This window comes from Bombus flavifrons, chromosome 3 (genome assembly GCF_040668555.2).
Source record: "Bombus flavifrons isolate JBK064 chromosome 3, iyBomFlav1_principal, whole genome shotgun sequence".
In the NCBI taxonomy this organism is placed as follows: Eukaryota; Metazoa; Arthropoda; class Insecta; order Hymenoptera; family Apidae; genus Bombus; species Bombus flavifrons.
Window position 1 is genome coordinate 1,078,998 of NC_138444.1, and position 21,867 is coordinate 1,100,864.

Sequence of the window (21,867 nt, forward strand, 5' to 3'; positions counted from 1 at the left end):
TGTCACCTCGTTTTGCCTTCTGGTTAATCTTAATAACATTCGTGGTAGCGATGAACTTCGAATCTCAATTCCGAAGAGATTAAAAATTTTCTATATTGTAAAAATTCAAATCGGCGAATTTGTCGAAAAATTGTCTCTTCGTGGATTTTTACGGAAACTTTAGTCGATTTGTAGTAACAGTATATGAATATTACTAAAGTGTATAGATTAGCAACTACAAACAGCGCTCACTATATTTTTATCAACCGGAGTCACCGGATTATAATACCAAATTACCTGTTAATACAGTCACCTAGAATTCACTTATAACACGAATATAAGTCCACGCTGTATATAAATTATTATACAAAAATTGTTTTATATTCAAACGCATCTTATTATCAGGTGACCCGCGTAAGAATATTCATGACCCATGTTCCATGTAAAGCCAAATTTTTTTAGACAACGAGAAGACGCCAAAAATATCCACCGAGATCACCGAAACAGAATATCTACGACACAATATTCCGATATTCGATTCCGTACGAACGTGTCTTTGTTTGTGGTGCAATTGAAGTAATAATTATATTTCAAAATATAATCGTTGATTATCTCCTCATTTCAGGATGCAAATTCGATGTGCATTGTATTTAAATACCATTAAATTTGCGTAAAATAACGAATACATCTTCTTCGATGAGTTTCGATGGTTTCAAACTTCATTGACGAAGAACAGAAACACGGAAGGAGCTGAAACAAGTTGAAACTTTCAACAATTGTACAGTGGAGAAACGCAATAAAACACAATCTTTAACGAAACAATTGTTATTCATCGGTATTACTCATACGTTGCGTAACTTCTTCCGGACACGCGAACGAAAACATATTTCGAAGACTACTACCGAAGACAAACGATAACGTCGTGAAAGATCTACATGCCAGTACAGCTGTGTCATTATCAACGACTCCACGCTTTTTCGGCAGCTTAAACATCTTTCGAAAGGAAATTTCGATTGCTTTCGAAACGGTGAAGATTGTTTACAATGGCCTTAACCTGGAGACTGACAGTCACGGCACTTCTGGTAAGGGGACATTATTCATTTAAAGCAATAGATGGTAAACATAATAAATCGCTAATTATATTCCGTGGAGATCGTGGCGGATACCATCGTACAATCTCGGTTATTTTCGGAAATTTTCGTCTGCGTGTTCACACAATATAATCTGACACTCGCGTTTACTCGACGAAAAGGATAAGAGGTTATCGCGCTTAAAATGCCTACATCACTGGCCACTACGTGCATAATCATTACGCTATACATACGTATAATATACGTACAATTGCTCACAAAAGTATTTGAACATTTATCATAGAAAACTTTTATGTGTATATTGTACGTATTATATAGAACATTTTAAAATTTGATTGGCAAAATAAGACACGGCTGTCGCGATTATATTGGTATGTATTTGGAATCAATCTAAAAATTTATAGGTATAAAAGTTACAAGATATTTACTACAAACATACAGTACGACACAAAAGTATTGTTCTATAAGATCTTCGTATAAAATTTCTTGGCATTGAATATACTAACTTTTTTGTAACTGTTGAACTTTTGAGTACTTTCCCCAGATCTTGCTTAGAGATAATATGATGCGTTTTAATGCTTTTTTTAAATCCAAAATAAAGATATTCGATAAGAGTGAGGTCTGGGGATTGTGAGGGAGTCGTTAGTATATACAGTGTATTAAAAATCATCCATTGCTTAGCAATGTAAAGTTTGTGTGTGGGATCATTATCCTGTTGAAAATAATAATCTTGTTCTAAATTGCATTTTTCCTCACTTTTACTTTAAAATATTTAAATAATCATATTTGTCCATGGCATTTTCAATAGAAACAACCTCTCATATACCAGAAGAGCTCATACACCAAATTTTATACAATCTCTCCTTTAGCAATTATTGTTTCTTTTGTTTTACTTCCCATTATTTACGCTTTTTCTTGTTCTGCAAAACATTCTTAGTAACTTTAAAAAATAACGATCAGTTTGAATAAGAAAATTTCCCACGACATAACAAATGTCCAAACGTTAAAAATGGTTAGGTAGAATACAGATAGTAACAAATTTTTCAAGTGTACCAATACTTTTGTTCCGCTAAAAACTTTTTGTGTATTTTACCTTTATGCGTATTTTATTTTGTTTCTTTTAATCTAATATTAAAATTATTTTTTAAATTTGTGATTCTAGGTATACTTAAACTTTATGGATGACAATTATATTTTACAGATTTACTTTACAGATTTACAAAAAATTTTATACGAAACTCCAGGCTATGTCAATATTTTTGTTTGGCACTGTATATTTCATTAAAAATTAGTATACTGCGTGAATAGTGAATAGTCATAGTAAATGTAGCGGCACATGAGTTAGAAGACAATTCAAATCATGCTGTTTTACCTCGGAGTATCAAGATCGTTAGGATACACGTAGTGTAAGAATAAATAAACTCCGGGCAAAACAATGTCGCCGCTACGTACAACCGTCGAACAAAGACGAATTTGAATTTTCCGACTCTCCCCCGACCAGTATAAATAGACCGACACGATCGCAAGCGAGTGAGTTATCTATCGAGTTATCGACGAGTTATCTAGAGTTATCGAGCAGTATTTACGAGTATCCATCGAGCATTTATCGAGTATTTATCAGCGATCTTATTTTGCAACCTATGCACTGTACGAGCGTCTCAACAACATTATTTATATTTATTTATTTATTTAATTTAAATATATTTGACTGGTTGCAACAGTAAGTTCTCGTTATTCTAACTACCAATCCTCTACAAGTCCTCTACATTGGTGACCCCGACGTGATCTGAACACGCAACCTTCTGATATAAATATCCTAAATATCCTAAATATCCTAATTATATATATATATATATATATATATATATATAATTGATATTAAAGATTTTCCTACTAAATTTTAACACTCATTAATATAATCGATAATTGATTGTTTAAATACTTTTGTGATTTCTATGAAATATATACTTACGCTAAATATCTTTTAGCTTTCATTCATGTTTCCAAATGTGTTCCTAACTTTACCAATATAATCACGATGGTTGGGTCTCATTACAATGTTACATTTACATTTGCAAAATATTTCTAGAAGTGTTAAAATTTTTTTCTGTATAATAATAGTTTTTGTAATTTTGTAACTATTATGGAACACGATTTATTTTATAAATATAATGAACATATTCTATATGAGTCACCGGTAACAACACTTTTTTTATATTTTCCATATTTTTTAATGCAATCTGTCTGAGAAGACATTTGATAGATTACGGTAGCCGTTGGGATTGCTGGCACTTGAATGGTCATCTCCATTGAGATGCCATTACAAATTGTCAATATATGTACGTATATACACACATATATCGTCTATATACATGTTAGATTAATGTTGGAATTTTGGGCGTTTGACGAACCTTCACTCGAATTTACCATCGTGGTTATAGCTGATATTTATTGGCACAAATGTGACTATTACAAGAGGCCACAAGCAATAGCGGCGATCGGATGGTCGAGATGTCAATGACAATGAATTCAGGTTCGATAACGAATCCACGCCCAACGGGACGACGAATGCGATGTGATACACGATCCTGGTGTCACTCAATGTGCAAGTAACACTCTTCTGAATAGACTCAATCGCAGTCCAAGTGGAACTGCCCTTATATAGTACTCTCTCCACCTCTCGGGTCAATCTTTGTTTTTAAGGAGAGCTATATAATTATTCCATACCTCTGTTAGGTATACGTCCCCCCTGACCGCGGCTACATTCAGTGACCCTTTATGTCACTTCGAGCCCAAGCCCATCATCATAAACCTTGAGCACCCATAATCGAATTAGAACATTACAACTATTTCTTAGTTTTATTACTTAAGTGTAGCTATAGTAAAAGTCTGGACTAGGGTATTGGGGTTTTCCCCAACATTCCAAAAGGGAGGCCCCGATATCCTTTCGTCTCCGACATACATATATAGACATATACATATATATTACAATAATGATACTAATAGTTCTATATTGGAATTAGGTCACACGAATGTTTCTTCTTTAGTCTTCTACTAGTGTAAGCTTCGTACACTTTCGTTGTTAATTGGTTCATATGCACTGCAATTCTATCGTTGTACCTTTTTTTGCAAAGTTCTGGTTCTCTTCCTACACTGTTGGAATTTTTAAGTCTTTTAGAATTTCTTCATTTTTATCATACTATGAGTCGTTTACAACCGTTCTAAGGATAATCGCTTGTATCTTTAATATGTTTTTTTTATTTAATATTTCACATTCACAATTTGTCCAATTTGGACATTTGGTAGAATTTTTTAGCTGTTTGATTATCATGTGGGTGGCTACCCCCAGTGGGGTGCCATCTTCGTGTTTGTTAGGTTATATCTTTTATGTTTAATATGTGACCGATGACAAATCGCAGTAAATCGGTACGACATGGAATGCATTAAACAAATCAGAGGGTATATTTAGAGTACACAGAAAACTGCAAATATTTCGTACATCGAATCGGCCGATGTGTTTAATTGGCATGACGCAGGATTGGTTAGCAACCTTGTTATGTGCCGTTTATATTGGGATTGTTCAAACTTTAGAGAGCCAATATATATGTTCTACTAGGGAACGTCACTTACGATACACTCCATTTTGCGGTCTTCGGACAAATTATACGATAAAGGACTACTAAAGCAATAAACACTTAGCCGCGACGCAATAAATGAAATTAACACGTGACCTACCCGTCTGATCAAAGTTGGTGAAAGCGTCTGCGTTTTGTATCCGAATACGGAACGGAATTGATATGGAATTATATGGTAAGAGACTTCCGGCTTGGTTTCTATGCATTTTGATTTCGTCTCAAATATCGAATCGAGTATTTAATCTAATTAATCCAATAGAAACTATCCTATAATTACGTAATCGTAAAAATTTAAAAAAAGAATTGTTTTGATTGGGTAGCTTCTACGGAATGCGTACAATGATTGGGCAATGTTTTCCCGCCAAATAAAGCAATTGCCTCGATAAATCATTGATTGGGGTTAGGTTGTTACAAATATTTGTAATAGACACGGATTGGATAATGTTGAAATGCTTGACACACGTCATGATATAGTTTTTTTATATATATCATGATGTCGACAAATATGATAAATTGTATAATTCATTAATCACAGTCATCATTCTTCTGATTACATTATTCTTAACTCAATTAAGATTGAACTTGAGAAAATATTATCACAGTATATTAATCGATTCAATTCGAACATCGATTTAAATTCTTCAAAAAAGACTCGCAAGATATTTTTGTAAGCGAATTTCAAGAGAATATAATCTATCATTCATATAAACGCATCTCGATTTATCCGAGATGCTGTGTTTATTCAGGATGGTAGGAAACGTACGAAATAGTCGGTTTCGTTCGCCCGTGTATACTAGGCATCACAGTCGCAAAATGTTGGGATCCGTTAGCCGACGACACCGCACAAAGGGAAGGCTTAATTTATGGCACCCTCAAGCGTTGACGCTTTCTCTTCCTACAACCGAGGATGACGAAGGCCAAGTAGCCGTTCCAGGCGTTCGAATTTCACAATTTTTTACATTATACTTTTACAATTAATCGCACAATTTGCATGTATGTATATTATTATATCCGATACTTTCACATAAGTCAAAACAAACTAAAAATGGCTACCGATACATCGCACAAATCGATTGTACAATCGTAATTAAATTAATCACATATCGATAATCGATAAATTTCCATTTTAACGCTCAAAATTTAAAGTATGACGTTATATTTTTTTAAAATCGATGTTTCAATCTAAATATTTGATATGCAATTTTCTCGTCTCGACACTTCTAATATAAAATTTAAAATAAAGGATGGACAAAATCGTTCAGACAGAAGCAAGGATTTCTAAGTTATTGCAGACGAGTATACAAAGAGAAATCTATGTTTATTTAGGGTAGAAATGTACGCGATCAAAAATGTCGATTCTTCTCCGTAAGCTGCTTTCGCTGCGGGACCGTCGTCCCCTTCAAACTATCGGATATCGGAGAAGGAATTCGAGACGTCACGATAAAAGAGTGGTGAGCAAAACAAAGAATTTGCCGTTAACCATCATACACACGAAGCTTTCGCAATTGCCGATCATTTTCCCCCTCCACTGTCATCAGATTATCTTTTAATAATATATTACAGAATATATTATATATATGTATATTATTGAAAAAAAAAATGAAAAAGTTGCATTCACATGAGAATACATAAACTAATCCTAACATACACATACACATAATACATGTCAGTCGATAACACTGCGTTTCGATCTAATGTACCGTAAAGATAATTAAATTCTGACTTGGTACATTCGAATGCATAGGTTCGTGAAACCAGGCGACCGGGTGTCTCAATTCGATAACATTTGTGAGGTTCAAAGCGACAAAGCATCTGTGACGATTACCAGCCGTTACGACGGATTAATTAAAGCCCTGCACTACAAGGTGGACGACGTAGCTCTGATAGGAGATTCATTGCTGGACATCGAACTAGATGGTGATAATGGGAACACGGAAGTTAAAACGATGATCTCTGACAAACAGCATCCGCAACAACAAACTATAAAAACCGATAACAAGCAGAGCGTTAAAGGTGACGAGGAAGACTACGCAGTAAAATATGGGTTAGACAAGGCGCTAGCAACTCCTGCGGTCAGAAGAATAGCTATGGAGAATCATATTAAGCTAAAGGACGTCATTCCTACGGGCAAAGGTAATCGAATACTTAAAGAGGATATATTGACTCATTTGGAAAAAATGTCTACTAGCTCCGAGAGAAAAAGGGTCGAAGAAAAACCAACGGCGGAAACGGTGATACCGATAAAAGGCTATGCCAAGCATATGTGGAAAACGATGACGCAGTCTCTGGTAAGCTGGATTTCTCTATCGTTTCGAGAAAATATTACACAAACAGAAATTTCGAAGATATATATTTTGCTTTTTTTCTTTTATATTGAATGATATTATATTTTATTATTATTTTAATCGAGTTTATTTTCAATCTTATTTTGGGGAAATCTGCACAAAAAACAAAGCTAAAGACATAGATTATCTACCTTAAGTTGTTCGGATGTTATTATTAAAAATGAATTTTCCGCGAAAATGAAAAGAAATTCAAGTAATGCCGTAACGAATGCATTAAAACTGCAAAATTAATAAGCGCAGTTTGGGTTAAAACGCACACCAGTCATAAATTGCAAGATTAGCAAAATTTTGTCTATCGCGTGTCCACGTGGTTGCAGTAACTAAATAAACGGTCAGTTAATCGATAATTGGTTTGCGGATTAAATAACCTGACAACCTTTTCATAGATAACAAGAAAAGAGAAGATAAATTTTTTATTTAATAATAGTAACAAGCGCACGAGTCTCGTTGCCCAGAAAAATTTCAATGTACTATGTTTGTAGTTGAAATGCGCGAATCACGACGATACCGACAACAGAAGTGCGTCGTCTAAAAGTGACGTTGACATACATGATTGATAGCGATCGATCGAATACGAGCATCTACTCTGCCCGAATTTCCTGTCAACCTTGACAGACGAAACACCGTTCAAACGGGAAAATACGGCCATTTTAATCGTCTCATCACCCAACCTCTTATCTTTCATGTTCAAATATGACGTGTACACGGTCTCCTATGTGCTAACGTCGTTAATTCCATGTCCCAAATAAACGTCCAAAAATAAACATGTAATTAAACGAGTCCGCTGCGAAAAATTTACGAAACCAACACATATTTACAGAGTATACCACACTTTGTGTACAGCGATGAGTGTAACGTTAACAGACTGATGGACTACCGAAACGAAGTGAAGGATTCGGTGAAAGAGCAAGGCGTTTCTTTAAGCTTGATGCCGTTTTTCATAAAAGCCGCATCTAGAGCATTAGAAAAGGTGCCACAGTTAAACGCCTGGCTTGATGAAGAAAATCAAACGTTACGTATTCAAAAGAGGCATAACATCGGCATTGCTATGGATACACCTGAGGGCTTAATTGTACCGAATATTAAAAATGTTCAGGATTTAGATATTATAGAGATCGCAAAGCAATTAAACCGTCTTCAAGAACTTGGAAGAAAATCTTCGATCCCGCCAAACGATTTATCGAATACAACGTTTTCACTGTCGAACATAGGTGTTGTAAGTATAGAAATTATTTCCAAATGGTGTTAAATTAGTAATGAATTGAAACATATCGATTATTAAATGATCAAACCAAATTACAAAACTATTTTAGATCGAAAGAATTCAATTTAGATTTAAACTATATCTAAATTGAATTTAAATCCGAAGACAGTCGTTATATAAATCACATAAAAGCGTAACTGATCGATTAGATTAAAGTTAATCGTTTGTTTCCCGAAAAATGAAACATTGATGATGTATTTTAGTACTAAAATTTCGAAATTTTTATGAAGTGGAGTTGATCAATTTGGCTTCTGAGTAGTTTATATAACAAATTTCAAACAAACGATTTACGATTCATTATCCATTTGTTGATCATATGACATAGATTCAATTTAAAACAGATTCAATCGTCATTGACAGGTCGGCGGTACATATACAAAACCGGTGATTCTTCCTCCACAAATTGTGATCGGCGCGTTTGGAAGAGTGCAGAAATTACCACGCTTCGACGATAAAGGAAACGTAGGAGCCGCAAACATAATTTCCATTAGCTGGGCTGCCGATCATCGAATAGTGGATGGCGTCACAATGGCTAAGTATTCAAATCTCTGGAAACATTACATTGAAAACCCTGTATTTTTACTGTTAGGAGCGTGAAAATGTATTTTGAAGTAAGGATGTTTTTTATGGGAATTTTTTATACGTAATAAGTTACGAATGATTAAAAAACTTTATACCATACTTGAATATTATCGATAAGGATTGATATGTAGAGTGTAGTGAAATTTTTAAACATTTTGTACGTAAATATTAATTTATTTATTGCTGCACAACCAACTAGGACTTTTTAAGAAAGGTAAAATATCTTTTTCTAACAAATTCAAAGTTTCATACAACTGTATGGTAGTCATTATATGACCAGTCAAACCACTGTGAGCATTTCTTGTACATTTAATCTATCATACATTGTAATACAAATTGTTTGAACAGATATTCCAAAAAAATATGTCAAGGAAGTGGTTGTACTAATTAATGTTGTCTTTTTAATAACTATTTTCTTCGACTTAATTGGAATATTATTCTATCAAATTATTGAAAGCATTGGTTAATCTTATAAAATGAAGAAATTATTAAAAACTAATATCGAATAAAATATTGATTGCAATGAAGATCTAAATAATGAATACAACCACTTGTACACTTATATATTTTCAATTTTTTATATATACAGTTTCATGTATCGCATTTTTAATCACACATTTTCCATACAATCAGTACATTCCATTAAATGCCACTTAAATATTTGCTCAAAAAGTAGTCAGTCTGTTTAGTAGTAGAGTAGTAGAAAAGATTGTATATGCATTTCATGGTCCAAAATTTTTTTTGACAATAAAAATTTCAATTTATGCTGCAGAAGACATTAATTGAGTATTTGAGCATAAAATAATATTTAAAATGAGATGTTATATCTTGCTAAAAAAGTATTAATACATATGCAAAATCCAGTTTGTACATTTGTTATGTATAAACAAATAGAATATTTATTGAAACATAAAGCATACAATAAATAAGCATTCTTTTCTATTATAAATCTTATACATAAAATTGATGTTAAAAAAATACACAAAATATTAATAAAAATACAAGTATTATCAGGCAAAAATATAATCCACCTTCGATTATACTTCTTACTTTCCAATATGACTAGGTATGCAGATTATTATTGATAATATAGTTAGTTCAAAAATTTAAATATCAAGCTGCTTTTATGTATACCTATATATATTATAGAACTACATGTACTCATAAAAAATAATCAAAACATATATAATTTTTACTAAGAATTGGGTATATAGTCATCTAAAATTACTTTCACAAAATACCTAAATCAAAAATAATCTGCTCTTTTTGTCAGTTTACTTCTAAAATATATCAAAATTCTACGTATTTCCCATAGAAGGTGTATTTCTTATTCAATGAATAAGTATCACCGGTATTTCGCGAAACAAATCTTTCTGTAAGTATAACATTTTTTTTTATAATTCTTGATTCTGGAAGTTCTATGCTTCATTATAGTTTCAAATAATGTATTGAGATATTCAAAGCTCTGATAATTATAGAAGAGAACAATTCATATATATTTGAAGTTATGCTGAACATACACGAGCGCATGTATGTATAGTTTTCCACTGTATAGCTACCATATAACTGTAATATCGTTTTAAGCGAGTTATTTAAAAAATTACTACAAAAATGAATATCAAAAAATATTTTGTATCGACTTTGAAAAACATCAAAAAAATATAGAAAGCAATAAAATCAAACAATACATATTTACTTAAACATATCTATAAAAATGCATAAACCATTTCTTCTAAAAGTCCTTATAACTAATGAAACTAATTCAAATGTAAAAAAATGTATAAATAAAGAGAATGTGCATAGTAATTGTTTTGTATATGCGAGGTAAAGTGAAGTGCAATATTGTTATCTTGCTATAAAAGTTCTGGGATACAAATAGTATACTATATTACAACTCATAACTTGACATGAATAGTTCACTTGTGCTATACATCACCACACAACCTTTCTAAACATTTATCTCACAGCTCTACTCCATTTACATGAATAATTTTCTTTTTTTCTTTTTTCTTTTAATATAACTTCACTAACATAGAAAAGTAGTGTTTTATCTTATGATTTGGCATTATTATGCCATATTAATAACTGTTGTTCGAAAACAGTTCCTACAAGGTACATACATTTGTTCCTTTACATAGAATGAATGAAATATAATAATTCACAACCATAACAATAAAGTTCTCATTTTATCAAACACTTAACAGCTGACTTTATGATAAGAGAATTGCTAGTATCTAATAAAACAAACTTATCAAAAACAATGGCAAGCAAAAATATATAAAATTGTTTGAAAAATGTAAATTTATATTTCTGATAAGTATCTTTTTATCAAAAAAGGAAGAAAGAAGAAAAAGAATCAAAACCAATAGTAACAAAACTATTAAAAACATAACCAATAAAATTACGGCACATAGAAGAACATTCCTTTTTTCTTTACATTAATAAGATTCTCACAGATATGTTTTTCAAATGAAATTAAAGTGTATCATTTTTTAAATACGAACTGTAAATAATACACGCAAGTTAATTATGGAACTCTTTGTGCTTTTAAAGTCTATGCATTAGGATAAATTTGTAGAAAAACCATTTTTCTACATATACAAAATATGTACTTCACATGATATCTCACAAAAGAAGTGTCTGTAAGAATCTCGCCTAGTTGACAGAGATAATGTTTGTATATAATATATATGCATAATATATATTCATTTTCATATAATATTTTTTTAAATATATATGAGTAATAAATAGTATTTTGTTTCTGGCACATTGTCAGCTCTCTGCAAAGAGAACAAGTGAGTTGACACAAATATAATCAACGTCATAAAACAACACAAATATATGCATTCTTTTGGAGATAGAAATTCGGGAAGAAACTTATCATCTTATGATTGTTCACTAAATAGTTCCTATTTTACCTACTTATGTAACCAAATAATATGAGTAAGCTGTGGATTGGCCCATGAAGGAATTTTTCTTAAAAATAGTTTTTTATACATCACATTTCAAACTCTTTTCCTCATCATAAATTGTGCAAGAGAACGCGTTTCTAATCTATGGTATAACCTAAGAATAGAATTCTTCCTCAAAATTGTTATTATTTCTGTTTTTAAAAAGCTTAGTTCACAAGTTGTGACCACTGGAAGCCAGAAATATTTTCCTCAAATAAATACCATCACTCCCACCTTTGGTAACGCTGTTTCAGTCATTCAATTGCTTGACAGTATCAAAGGAAATATGATCTACTACCATGAAAACAAGCGTTCAGGAGAAACAAAATGGAACTTCCATTTCTTTTGTGTGTTTATAAGTATAATGGTATATACTAATATTAGTTAAAGAAATATATACACTAAAAAAACTTACGTGAAGTGTATTCAGTTTGATGTGTATAAACTGATCACTAGTTACAAAAAATAAAAAGAAGATATCATTGCGTTTTCTAACTGGATGTCATTGATGACGACTAATCATCATAGATACTACTGCTCCGGTTGCTCGAAGGACAGCGACAGCATTGTTATGATCAGATTTAGTGAAATCTATACCATCGACTTCTAAGATCTTATCTCCTGGTCGAAGGGTACCTTGTGCTGGACCATCTGGATTCACTTTAGTCACAATTATTCCCTAGGATAAGTAAAACTGATGATTAAAAGATAGAAAATCTTATCGCGTATGTTTTAAATTTTGAATATTTACGGTTTCTGCGCCTGCCACTCCACCAGCAATGCTGAAACCAAGACCTGGATTTTTTTTCACTTGAACAGGCAACTGTAAAGGCAATAATTATGAATTGTAAAATATACATAAAGACATTATGTTCAAAAAAAAAAGGAAAAAAAATAGAACATACTACGTTAGCATTTTTGTGCGGCCCGAACATCCATTTAAATCTTGGTTTTCTTTCTGAATGTAATGACTCATTCAGTCCAGCAACTTTATAATTATCAATGTTAGAATTGGTCACCTCATTTAAAGATTTATTATTCGCTAGAATTGGAGTACTTCGACCAGAGCTAGTTTCATTTTTTATGTTGATCGAACTGTTCGTATTTGTCGTTTCGATAGGTAAAGTTTTTGAAATTCCTTCCATATTTGAATTTGTAACTGGACTTGAGTTTATTGCATTTATGGATAAATTATCACAGGAAGTATTATTATTTGAAACAGATCCGTTTATTATCTTTTTTGGTCGATCCGAAACTTTAGGTTGCATAGATAACGGACTTCGATATTTTTTCCCAGTTATAGGAGATGTTGGTATACACGATGCGTTCAATATCTTTGAAGCTTCATAGTCTTCAACAGAAGAATTTGTACATTTGTTCGATAGATCGCTATTTGAAATAGAATTCATACTTTCCAAATGTTTCGTTTTTAAAATAGGAATTCTACTTGGTTTTAACGATCGATCTCCTTCTAATGACTGTACTGTCGGATCGATCGAATCCGTTAACGTGTGTTGATCGGTGCCACTAAAAGAGTTTATATTTCCATCGTTACTTGAGGCGTTTGTCATATCTGTATTATTCAACACAAATTTGTCATTGTATAAATGCTCTTCAACTTTAAATGGTTCTCCATCATAATTTTGTATTTCCGTTCCCTGCGATATTTTCGAATTTGATATGTTCATATCAATTGGTGGAGGAGCCATCGTCGACGAGTCTAATGGAGCTGCTATAATGTGACAGAATATAAAATTCGTATTTTGTGTGTGTGTGTGTGTGCGTGTATTATCATTTTAGAAATGATTACAAGAAATGACTTACATTGATTCAATTGCTGAAAAAGTGCCGCCTTTTTTGAAAATGCGGCTGCAATATGGTACGGTGGCGGGACGGGTGGAATTTCATTTACTTTCGACACTTGAACATGATCGGTATTTTTGTTGTTCGCGGCAATAGGCATAGTCTTATAGGGTTCAATAAATTTGTCTGATTCAACAATTTTTGCTGTGTTTGCCTTCGAGTACTCATCCGGTTTCCAAGTAGAATTTACATAATCTGCTACTGTTGGAGTTTTGGAAAGATACTCAGACGTGGGATTACGAATATATTTTGCTTCTCGGATATCCGGACTTTTTTCTTTTGCAAGTACGGTCTTGTTTGCTTCATCGGAAGATTCTTCTGAAACAGATTGCTCTGTTCCAATATCCGTAGAACTATTATTCTTGCATGCCTTTAATGTATAATGTTCAATTGGTGATAACGATGAGTGTGAATCCTACAGAAAAAATCTTTAATTAGTTGATTTAATTTTTTACCCACGGAAGACTTAATATTGTCCTTATCCAATCCCACTTTATACTAGTTTAACTCTTGTTCAAATTGAAATTATATTTTGTCATTTGATTTCACAATTTCACTTGTTTTTTTATTATATATTTTAATTTTTGATACTATGAATATCACTAATAAATACTCTGGAGTCATATAAATTGTCTTTCTTTCATAATTCTCTAATGAATACCTTATTAAATAAACTTTGTGAAAGACAGGTCCCAGATTTTGAGGTAAGGTCCAGAGTAGTTGTAGCAATAATAGCTTCTTTGATCATAGTCTCCTGTTCTAAATGCATCTGCAAGTTTCAATTGCCAATTTTCTTGTAATTTAGATATTGATTATGCAAAAATGCATACAAAAAGATACAATGAAAATATTGATAGTATTTGAAGATTCTACTTTCTTCAGTGCTACTTCTATATCATATTGATTTAAAATGTTTATTGTCAAATTAATAAAAAAAAATGATGAATGGAAACTGAGCAAAGGATAAGCGTGTCTCTAATCCTACTTACTCTTTGATCATGCGCTGATTGATGATGCAAATTTCGGGCATGCCTAGCAAGGTTGCGCAGCTCTTTAGGGTAGGGAGTCGGTGCTCGATGAAGTTGTCTAGGGATTTCAGATTCTACCTCAGCAGCAAAACATATTCTTTTTCCAGTACCAACGATCGAACTTGAAATTAATCCTACAGCTGGTGTTACTTCTGTATGCAAAAGACACAGAATTATAATTATACATTTAATTATGCTAAAAGTTACAAAATATGTTTAAATGAGAACAATATTAACATATACTAGTGGATTTATTCGCAAATACTTTACCATTTCATTCTTCATCTTCTTCCTCATTATCCACTAGCAGCAATAATGTACCACATTGTATAGATATTATTTTAAAAATTATAATTATGTACTACTATACAATGGTCGAAATTTTATTAGATGTGCGTATATTATTAAACAAATATAAATACTTACGTTCAAGTTCTTGCCGCGGTTTTTGTGGGAGCATAAAGCAACTTAACACCATCATGTCCTCTTCACAATTGAATTCCTGCTGCAATGGCACTAATGGTTGACTTTGATTGTCACTCAGCCATAATGCTTTCAAATTACTCAAATTCAACATAGAAACAGGCAAAAATTTGATGCAATTGTTTACAAGATTGAGTACTTTTAAAGAGGATAGATGTCCCAATTCAGGTGGGACTCGAGTTAGATTGTTCGACCTCAATGATAGCAACGATAATGCTGTGCAACTTCCAATCTCTGGTGGAAGGCACCTCAAGTAATTATTGTCTACATTTAAACAATGTAATTTTCGCAAAAGTCCTATTGATGATGGCAAATATTCAAGGAAGTTCTTAGTAACTATAAGCTCCTCTAAGCTTGACATTTGTCCAATGTCATTTGGCAGTGCATTCAATTGATTGTCATCAACTTTAAGAGTCACAATTGTACGTAGATAACAAAGAGAATCTGGTAACTGATAAATTTCATTTGATGAAAGATGCATAATTGAAATATCTCTCCATCCTTCTACTTCTGATGGTATAATATGAATTGCATTCATTGTACAGTCAAAATGATTTAAACGGTAAAGCTGATTAATGTTGAGTGGTACACGTCTAATATCATTACCATCTATCCACAATTCAGTAAGATTGATAAGATCCCCAACAACTTCAGGCTAAAAGAATAAAATTAACATTAATATATGTTGGCTAATAAATAGTAATCATGGCAAATATAAACATACCAATTCAGTGAAATCATTATTACCAATATCAAGTCTTTGCAAATTTATTAAACGGCTCATACTCTTTGGTAATGTCATCAAGTTATTTTCCCTAAGTTCTAATGTTTTCAAAGCTGAAAGTCTTCCAAAATTTGCTGGTAAATATTCTATATATGCATCATTTATATACAATTCTCTTAATCCAACAATATGTGTAATAGCATCAGGGAAACGTTCAAATGGATTAACACTGATATCTATAGAACGAAGATTTTTACACTCTTTTATACTATCTGGTAGCTCTTTAATACCTAAGAAAAATAAATATAATAATTATAAATACATTGAACATAAGCAAAATCCAAGAATACATAGTACTCTTATACACATACTATTTTTACTGAGGTCTAAATATTCCAAGTTAATTAATGATGCTATGGCGGGTGGTAATGTTGTGACTTCATTATCACTGAGAGAAAGTACTCGTAATTCATGGCACTGAAACAGTGGCCTTGGAAGATCCTTTATCTGTAACAAAATATAGAAGAATATCCTTAAATCTAAAGAGCTTAGATCAGCGTGAGAAATCAATTGATATTTATATTTACCCTATTGGCATCAAGATACAATTTCTCTAATGTCCTTTCATAAATGAACACGTCAGGTGGTACATCATAAAGATTACAATTATTCAAATGCAACTCGCAGATATCTTCTTCTTGTGTTCTCAAACATGCAGCACACTGCCACCAAGCACTACCCATTTCATGTATGCCTATAAACAAATGTTTTCTTGAAATATGCAATTTTTATTAAAAGTATGTAATATTTTTTAATAATAATCAAGGAGATTCATAAAATATCAAAAGATTCCTATTTTCTATTACCTATAACACTTCAAGTACGATTCTTTAAAAGATCATCGATGTATTTATGGTAAAGGATAGATCAGAGAACAAAACAAGGACTCGCTAAAAATTCTTGTTCTATGGTATTTTTGAAAATCATTCAGCTATCGATGCATCAATGTTCGGTTTTTTACGTGCCGGCTTCGTCAAAGTTATTTCTTGCCGCATCATCGCGGATATTACGATACGCGATGCACTTGTCGGTAAATTTTTTTCTCAAGCTGATGAGAATAATTCACAAAACGTAACGATACGCTGATCAACACTAGTTAGATGTCAAGAGATGTAGGTTATTCGATACTTCTCTTTAAGGATTTCTTTCATGAATATATCTCACTGTTTATTTGCTACATATTCTATTCTTTTATAAAGTCAATAGAATAGTAACAAATCACGATGCAATAAATCAACAAAGACCGTCCTCTCGAAGGTACAACAATTTGACACATTTGTAAGAGTCAAATAAGCTTACACATACCAGTTTATCATTTATTGAAAGACCTTCGATGAAACTAATGGTATGTTCATAACAGTTCATAATGTCCCGACGTATGATCTACTATATCGCTGAAACAATAGTAGATAGATTTTTACATGACTAACACAAGAAATGAAGATTGTATAAAAATATATTGGTATAAACATGTTGCTTGATGAAAACCGCATACTCGATGCGACAAATCATTATTAAATATTATTCGCAGTATGACACGAATTATTTGTAACGCGATGTATTTATTGTAAAATGAACAAGTCCTAAACATGAGGATGCACCTTAGCAGGCGCAAAATCGACAGCGGCAAGTGACGTTTCTACTCGTACACGTGCGCAGAAGTTAATTAATGGATTAAACGTGATGAAGATGCAAGACGTTCTGATGTGTTACAAGAAAAATCAAATCTTTAATATGCACAAATAAAGAAAAAAAGTCATCACATAACAACACGTTCATTCGTATTAGCTATAATCGGCATAAAGAAATTTACGAATGCAAGGTAAGATTTTCGAAAGAAATCGGGATCGTAAACAAGAAGAAAATGAGTTCTAGCGAATATAAGGGTAGTGAAAATGAAGATATCGAAAATTCAGATGAAAGTGATAGGCCGTCAGGCGAGAGATGGGCGCCTGTTGGAGCAAATGATGGTGATAATGATTTTACCGATGAATATAAATATGTTGATAACATGGAGAAGTGAGTACTTAATCTTTGATGGATACAACAGAAGTGATGTTGATAGTAGTGCTTTCTAAATAACAAAATATTTCATTTTATAAACATTTTTTAATGTATTCTAATAGCTTATCATACGATATGGAGAGGCTAAAAGTGCTTGAGGAAGAACAGGAGATGTTAAATTCATCTCTTATAGCATTGACTACCCACTTTGCTCAGGTATTAAATGGGTTTAAAAATACAGTTCATACAATTCATGAACTTGTTTCACATAAAAAAGTATAAATATCTAATATCTTTAATATCTATCTATCTGTGACTACCACAGGTTCAATTTCGTTTAAGACAAATTGTGGATGCACCTGCAAATGAAAAAGAAACATTGCTCAAAGAATTAGAAGAGTTTGCTTTTAGAGGAATACCAGATGTTCCAAATAACTTATCACTTGATAGTAGATCAATCACACCAACTTCTCCAATGTCCTGCAAGCAAAGCGTAAGCTACATAAAAATCTAATGTACCTGCAATTTATTTATTCTTTTAATTTGTATTATCTTTTTTATTTCTTCTTGTATTTATTTCTTTCCTCTATTTTTATATTTTTTATGTATTTTATCTGTGTTTGTATTCACTTTGTTTGTAAATAAACATGCTTATAAATCTGTGATACGCTTTCATTATTAATCTTAAATATTATTTATTAGAAAATAAATATCATTATATATAAGCTATTCACAGAGTACATAAATTTATTAATCTCGTGCCATATGTTTTAATCCTTATTTAATTCCTGAATATTGATATATGTATAATATGATAATTACAAAAAGAAAAGATAGTAAGCTACTTTAGTATATATTATTTAACAGATATCTGGTGTAATAAATGATGTTGATGTTGAATCTAAAATGGCATTACAAAGAACAAAACAAAAAGAATTAATATGTCAACTAAAATCTCAGTTAGAAGACTTAGAAAAATATGCTTATGAAACTGGTAATGCAGATTTACCACAAAGTATGATATTAGAGAGGCAGAGTATTATAATCAGTAAGTTTTAAAGATTACTATTAAGATAAACATCTATTTGATTGAAATTTAGGTTGATCTCATTATTTTTTCAGACCATCTAAAAGAAAAGTTAAATTTCAATGTTGATGATCTTTGCAAATTACCAGTTGATGACTTAAGGTGGCAAGTAGATTATGCTATAAGTCAGGTAAATTATTTCATATAAGATAAATTAATAAAGAAATAATGATAGATGAGTTAAAATTAAATAAGTTAAAAAATAATTTACAGATTGTCAGCCCTTTGAAAATGAAGGAGCAATTAGTATCTCAATTAAAAACACAAATTGCGGATTTAGAGCGTTTTATAAATTATCTTCAAGGAGAAGTCAATACAGAAACTTTAGCTTGCACCTGTGCATGTCCAGTACATACCAGTGGTTCTGCTGGTTCTACTTCATATGCTAAAAAATCGTTTAACAGAAAAACAGAGGAGGAAAGTAGAACAAAGACTCTGAATACTGTTAAGAAAGTTGTAGCCCTGTTGCATATGTTTATAGTGTCTCAATTAGGATGTGGTAGTGAAAGAGTTCGAAGAAATTTTAAGAAAAGTTCTGTACATAATTGGCGCGATTTAAGAACAAGATTAGATTTTGCAGTTGAACATGTTATAGAGACCATTGCCGAAACTGAACGTCACCCGGAAGATGACGATATCGCTAATGAAAACGATTACGCCTCGGATTCAGATTCTATGTCACATTGCAATGCCAGAGTAACATCCGCTGTAAGGAAGCATCTAGCAACTTCCATACGTGATTTAATACAACACGGTTTAATGTCTGATGCACGTTCTAACAGTGTAGTACCATTTGTGGGATGTTTTCCCCAAAGAAACTCTTCTGCTTCTAATTTAATGCATGCATGGGAATTAGTATTGAAGTATTATGAAATTAAAAACGGCCATCGTTACAATTCCAGTCCGGCACAAAAATTATCCCAAAGTTTTAATCTTGATTTAGCAGGTGGAAGAGTTGTTTCTTCTAAACAGGTAGCTATTTTACATTTGCTAATATTTTCTCTCATTTTTAATCGAATTTGTTCCTTTAAGGATATTAAAATATTTTCAGAGTTTATTAACAACAATTGGGAATATCATTGCATCACATAATCCATACAAAAGGAGTTACGATTCTCATTTTAAGGCATTTATATGTGCATCCCTTAAGTGAGTAAATGTTGCTACAAATCATCTTGCGATGAACAAGCATTTAAGATTTGTGTTTCTCTTATTATAGTGCTAACAAACTTGTCGTTTGGTTAAAACTTATTTTGCAATGTCAATATCTTCTTGAAAATCATTATACTTCGTGGAGTTATGTTGTAAAAACAGGTAATTAAAATATTCATATAGAAGCAATATTGATTTTAACAGCATAGATTTTAATTGCAATATATCTGGTTATAATACTCACATATTATTGTTACAAACAGGTTTTCAAGATGCATTTCACACTCTTGATCGTCTTACAAATTATAAATTTGATCTACCAGTTGATCTAGCAGTAAGACAATTTCAGAATATAAAAGACGCATTTTGATTGCGAAGAATGTCAATGATCATATTTACAAGAGTATGGAGGTACTTATTTTAGCAAATCAAAGACGAGATACTAAATACTGCAATTAGATAAATAACAAACAGTATGTTTTAACTTTATATTGACGTTATAATGGTATATCACTTTTTATAATTTTCTAGTTTTATTTTGTCAAGAACATTCCTTTGTCATTTTCGAGTATTTATTATTAAATAAGTTTTATCATGCAATAATGTAGCTTATGACTTAAAATGTCAGTATTTTAAATTTAAATTTTTCAAATTTGGGTTCTTAATTAGTTTATTTTGAAAATATAAAATATTGTAGTATAAGCAGTAAAAATGATCATATGTTGCACATGAAAATATCAATGATGATCTTATAATATATAAAGTGCAGTACAGGTAATAATGTAATGCTGCCCGACATAATATGGACTGAAATATATACATTATCTAATTATTTTGAACTACATTTTTTAACATTACGCGTTCTCGATAGATTAATAAATTTAAAATGCTAGAATTTTTATTTACACCAGTTAAAAAGTAATCTTGCATAAATTGAAACCAGGTTCGTAAAATTAAAAAATGTGGTTTTTACTGTAATTAAACTTAAGATCTTAATACTAAATTGTATCAGAAGGGTAGAAGAAGTCATGTTACTTCGTATGAAGAATTAATATTTGTCAAAAACCAAAGAATAAACCAAAGTTGTTTTTAGTATTCCATAATTCTTACTTCTCTAGTTTTTAATTTTAGTATCACTTTACACAATTGCAGTTGATAGAAATATAATTTTATGGTAACGTATCACTGAAACAGTAACTAAATCTAATAACAATGTACTTTGATGTTACAATATATTATCAATATGTTTGTATTTTATAGATTTTTATAATTGATTTGTATAGTGTACATGTTTAGTTAATCATAAGAAAAGTTATTTCTTTTTATTGTATAGCTAGTTGAAAAAAGGAATATCAGATATTTTGTTCTTCTATAAAGCAACAAATTATTGTTCCTAATTTTATGAACATTATTCCATGAGAAAAACGTATAGATTTCGAAACATCTTATTAGAACATATGGATTATTTTCAAATAATAGTGTACTAGATATACATATATGCAATGCAGATATACATGACTATTATATCGCCTACATAAGATATTTCATGTGTAAGGTAGCTTTAAGAATGTTAACTGTATAATACAATATAAATATCTGCTTTTTATATACATAATGAT

The 21,867-nt window shown here is 31.5% G+C and overlaps 3 protein-coding genes across 9 annotated transcripts; 2 read left to right on the forward strand and 1 right to left on the reverse strand.

Moving 5' to 3' along the window:
• The first annotated feature begins 717 nt into the window (after positions 1 to 717).
• On the forward strand, positions 718 to 9,245 carry Dbct (Dihydrolipoamide branched chain transacylase E2). Its single transcript, XM_069109288.1, has 5 exons — positions 718 to 1,061; positions 6,032 to 6,156; positions 6,450 to 6,993; positions 7,871 to 8,266; positions 8,675 to 9,245. Exons 1-5 carry the CDS (start codon positions 1,023 to 1,025, stop codon positions 8,909 to 8,911), a joined length of 1,341 nt encoding a protein of 446 aa, XP_068965389.1. The 5' UTR covers positions 718 to 1,022; the 3' UTR covers positions 8,912 to 9,245.
• Positions 9,050 to 17,453, reverse strand: Lap1 (leucine rich repeat containing protein 7 lap1). 7 transcript variants are annotated; one of them, XR_011172573.1, is made up of 12 exons: positions 16,812 to 17,453; positions 16,533 to 16,699; positions 16,317 to 16,452; positions 15,946 to 16,235; positions 15,165 to 15,876; positions 14,700 to 14,890; positions 14,372 to 14,479; positions 13,672 to 14,125; positions 12,753 to 13,579; positions 12,599 to 12,670; positions 12,263 to 12,526; positions 9,050 to 12,138 (listed from the first exon to the last, which is right to left on the reverse strand). XR_011172573.1 is itself a non-coding variant. In XM_069109273.1 (11 exons), exons 2-11 carry the CDS (start codon positions 16,686 to 16,688, stop codon positions 12,350 to 12,352), a joined length of 3,120 nt encoding a protein of 1,039 aa, XP_068965374.1. In that variant the 5' UTR covers positions 16,689 to 16,699; positions 16,812 to 17,453; the 3' UTR covers positions 9,050 to 12,349. The 7 variants fall into 7 exon arrangements, 5 of the variants coding, with proteins under 5 accessions (XP_068965374.1, XP_068965373.1, XP_068965376.1 ...); XR_011172572.1 differs by having other exon boundaries at positions 9,050 to 12,141; XM_069109273.1 differs by having other exon boundaries at positions 9,050 to 12,526; positions 12,753 to 13,576.
• A 176-nt stretch (positions 17,454 to 17,629) lies between these two features.
• LOC138177932 (RUN domain-containing protein 1) lies at positions 17,630 to 21,864 on the forward strand. The gene is made up of 9 exons (XM_069109287.1): positions 17,630 to 18,024; positions 18,132 to 18,225; positions 18,335 to 18,502; positions 18,877 to 19,057; positions 19,132 to 19,226; positions 19,310 to 20,068; positions 20,148 to 20,245; positions 20,316 to 20,410; positions 20,512 to 21,864. Exons 1-9 carry the CDS (start codon positions 17,870 to 17,872, stop codon positions 20,616 to 20,618), a joined length of 1,752 nt encoding a protein of 583 aa, XP_068965388.1. The 5' UTR covers positions 17,630 to 17,869; the 3' UTR covers positions 20,619 to 21,864.
• Positions 21,865 to 21,867: the final 3 nt, after the last annotated feature.

Excerpts from the sequence above, each read along its gene's own strand:
- Dbct (XM_069109288.1), top strand. The coding sequence starts at position 1,023 with ATGGCCTTAACCTGGAGACTGACAGTCACGGCACTTCTG. Across the intron at positions 1,062-6,031 it reads TGACAGTCACGGCACTTCTG|GGTAGAAATGTACGCGATCA; the intron begins GTAAGGGGACAT and ends ATGTTTATTTAG. Across the intron at positions 6,157-6,449 it reads GACGTCACGATAAAAGAGTG|GTTCGTGAAACCAGGCGACC; the intron begins GTGAGCAAAACA and ends TCGAATGCATAG.
- Lap1 (XM_069109272.1), bottom strand. The coding sequence starts at position 16,688 with ATGGGTAGTGCTTGGTGGCAGTGTGCTGCATGTTTGAGAACACAAGAA. Across the intron at positions 14,891-15,164 it reads ACCGCGGCAAGAACTTGAAC|AAGTAACACCAGCTGTAGGA; the intron begins GTAAGTATTTAT and ends TTTTGCATACAG. Across the intron at positions 13,580-13,671 it reads TTTTCAGCAATTGAATCAAT|CAGCTCCATTAGACTCGTCG; the intron begins GTAAGTCATTTC and ends GTCACATTATAG.
- LOC138177932 (XM_069109287.1), top strand. The coding sequence starts at position 17,870 with ATGAGTTCTAGCGAATATAAGGGTAGTGAAAATGAAGATATCGAAAAT. Across the intron at positions 18,503-18,876 it reads CAATGTCCTGCAAGCAAAGC|ATATCTGGTGTAATAAATGA; the intron begins GTAAGCTACATA and ends ATTATTTAACAG. Across the intron at positions 20,246-20,315 it reads TTTATATGTGCATCCCTTAA|TGCTAACAAACTTGTCGTTT; the intron begins GTGAGTAAATGT and ends CTCTTATTATAG.